The following is a 1,629-nucleotide window of genomic DNA, read 5'->3' as shown; positions in this document are numbered from 1 at the left end:
GAGGCCGCAGGACGAGGCGCTGCCATGGCTGGAGCCCCGTCATCAGGGCTGCCTGTCGGGGTCCCCTCTCAGGGCTGTTCCCAGCCTGTGCCCATCCCTGTGCTGCCACCCCACGGGGTGTGGGGCCGTGGGTCAGGGTAGTGGGGTGCCCCACATCTGGCATTGGTGGTTCAGTGGTAGAATTCTCGCCTGCCACGCGGGAGGCCCGGGTTCGATTCCCGGCCAATGCAACAGCTGCAGCTTTTGCCACCCGGGGGGACCTCGGGGGCTGCTGGAACACCTTTGGGGGACCCAGAGTTGCTTCCTTGGGCATCACTGCCGCTGCCGTCCCCCTCGACCCAGTCCCTGTGCGGGTGCGCAGCCCCCCAGGGGTGGCACTGGTGGCAGGCACAGCCCCTTGGTGACCCTCCTGGGGCTTGGTGACAGGGGCTGCCCCTGGGTCAGGGACAGTGAGTGTTCAGGGCCCCTGTCTTGGTGGCAATGATGGTCCGTGGCTCGGTGGCAGTAAGTCACCCTGGCTCAGGGGCAGTCAGCATCACTGCCTTAGTGGCAGTGAGGGTCCCTGGCCCAGAGCAATGGGCGCTGCTGGGGACCAGGAGGTGTCACCACATCCAGAGGCAGCTGTGTTTGGGTGCCGGGTGAGGGTGGCCTGTCCCAGTTGGGTCACCAATGTGAGCTCGAAGTGTATCCAAGTTGTCCTGTGCCATGGGGCAGGTTCTGCAGCCCCTCGGAGGACACCATGAGCTTTGCTCGGTGTTGTCACCAGAGTGTTAACTCTGAAGGCTAATGACAACCACCCCTGGCTGGAGGGGACGTCTGAGGCCGCAGGACGAGGCGCTGCCATGGCTGGAGCCCCGTCATCAGGGCTGCCTGTCGGGGTCCCCTCTCAGGGCTGTTCCCAGCCTGTGCCCATCCCTGTGCTGCCACCCCACGGGGTGTGGGGCCGTGGGTCAGGGTAGTGGGATGCCCCACATCTGGCATTGGTGGTTCAGTGGTAGAATTCTCGCCTGCCACGCGGGAGGCCTGGGTTCGATTCCCGGCCAATGCAACAGCTGCAGCTTTTTGCCACCCAGTGTCCCTGAGAGGGGGGACATCTCAGTGACACTCGGGTGACCTGTCCCTGCAGACGGACGTGGAGGCAGTGGTGGCCGACCTGGTGAAGCTGGTCCACAGCGCAGGTGCCGAGAGCCGGAGGAAGGCCGTGCGCCCCAAGGCACTGCTGGACAACTGCCTCAAGGTCATGCGGATGCTCTACGGGGCACCTTGTAAGTGGGGACAACGAGGGGGGACACAGGGACACCTTGGGGACACGGAGGTGCTCACGCGCGTGGGTGTCCTGTCCCACACGCTGATGCCTGTCCCCTCTGCCCAGGTCGATGGGAGTCAACTTAACGCCGCAGAAGACCCCTCGCTCGATGCCTTCTCCTTGCCCTGGAGCCTGGGATGCTGCCTCTGCTCTGCTCGCCCCCCCCCGAGCCCCCTGGGGGGGGTGTGTGCGGTGTCCCCAAGGAGGGTGCGAAGTGGGGGGGACAAACGCCACCCTCTCTGGGACCAAACACCGCCATCTCTGGGACCAAACGCCGCCATCTCTGGGACCGTGGGACTGTGCACGGCCACGGGGGTCGGCCC

General features: G+C 65.7%; 1 protein-coding gene and 2 non-coding genes across 3 annotated transcripts in view; all 3 read left to right on the top strand.

The window, feature by feature from the left end:
- IL34 (interleukin 34) overlaps nt 1-1,392 on the top strand; it is a 3,813-nt gene extending 2,421 nt beyond the window's left edge. The window contains exons 4-5 of the mRNA XM_009883250.1: nt 1,127-1,265; nt 1,373-1,392. Of these exons, the coding sequence (XP_009881552.1) occupies nt 1,127-1,265; nt 1,373-1,392 (159 nt within the window). The remainder of the gene's footprint in view (nt 1-1,126; nt 1,266-1,372) is intronic.
- TRNAG-GCC lies at nt 160-230 on the top strand. Its single transcript has one exon. It is a non-coding gene; the product is annotated as a tRNA-Gly (tRNA).
- TRNAG-GCC lies at nt 978-1,048 on the top strand. Its single transcript has one exon. It is a non-coding gene; the product is annotated as a tRNA-Gly (tRNA).
- Nucleotides 1,393-1,629: the final 237 nt, after the last annotated feature.

This window comes from Charadrius vociferus, unplaced genomic scaffold (genome assembly GCF_000708025.1).
Source record: "Charadrius vociferus isolate BGI_N301 unplaced genomic scaffold, ASM70802v2 scaffold964, whole genome shotgun sequence".
In the NCBI taxonomy this organism is placed as follows: domain Eukaryota; kingdom Metazoa; phylum Chordata; class Aves; order Charadriiformes; family Charadriidae; genus Charadrius; species Charadrius vociferus.
The sequence above is the reverse complement of the archived record's forward strand: the minus strand, read 5'-3'. Positions and strand labels throughout refer to the sequence as shown.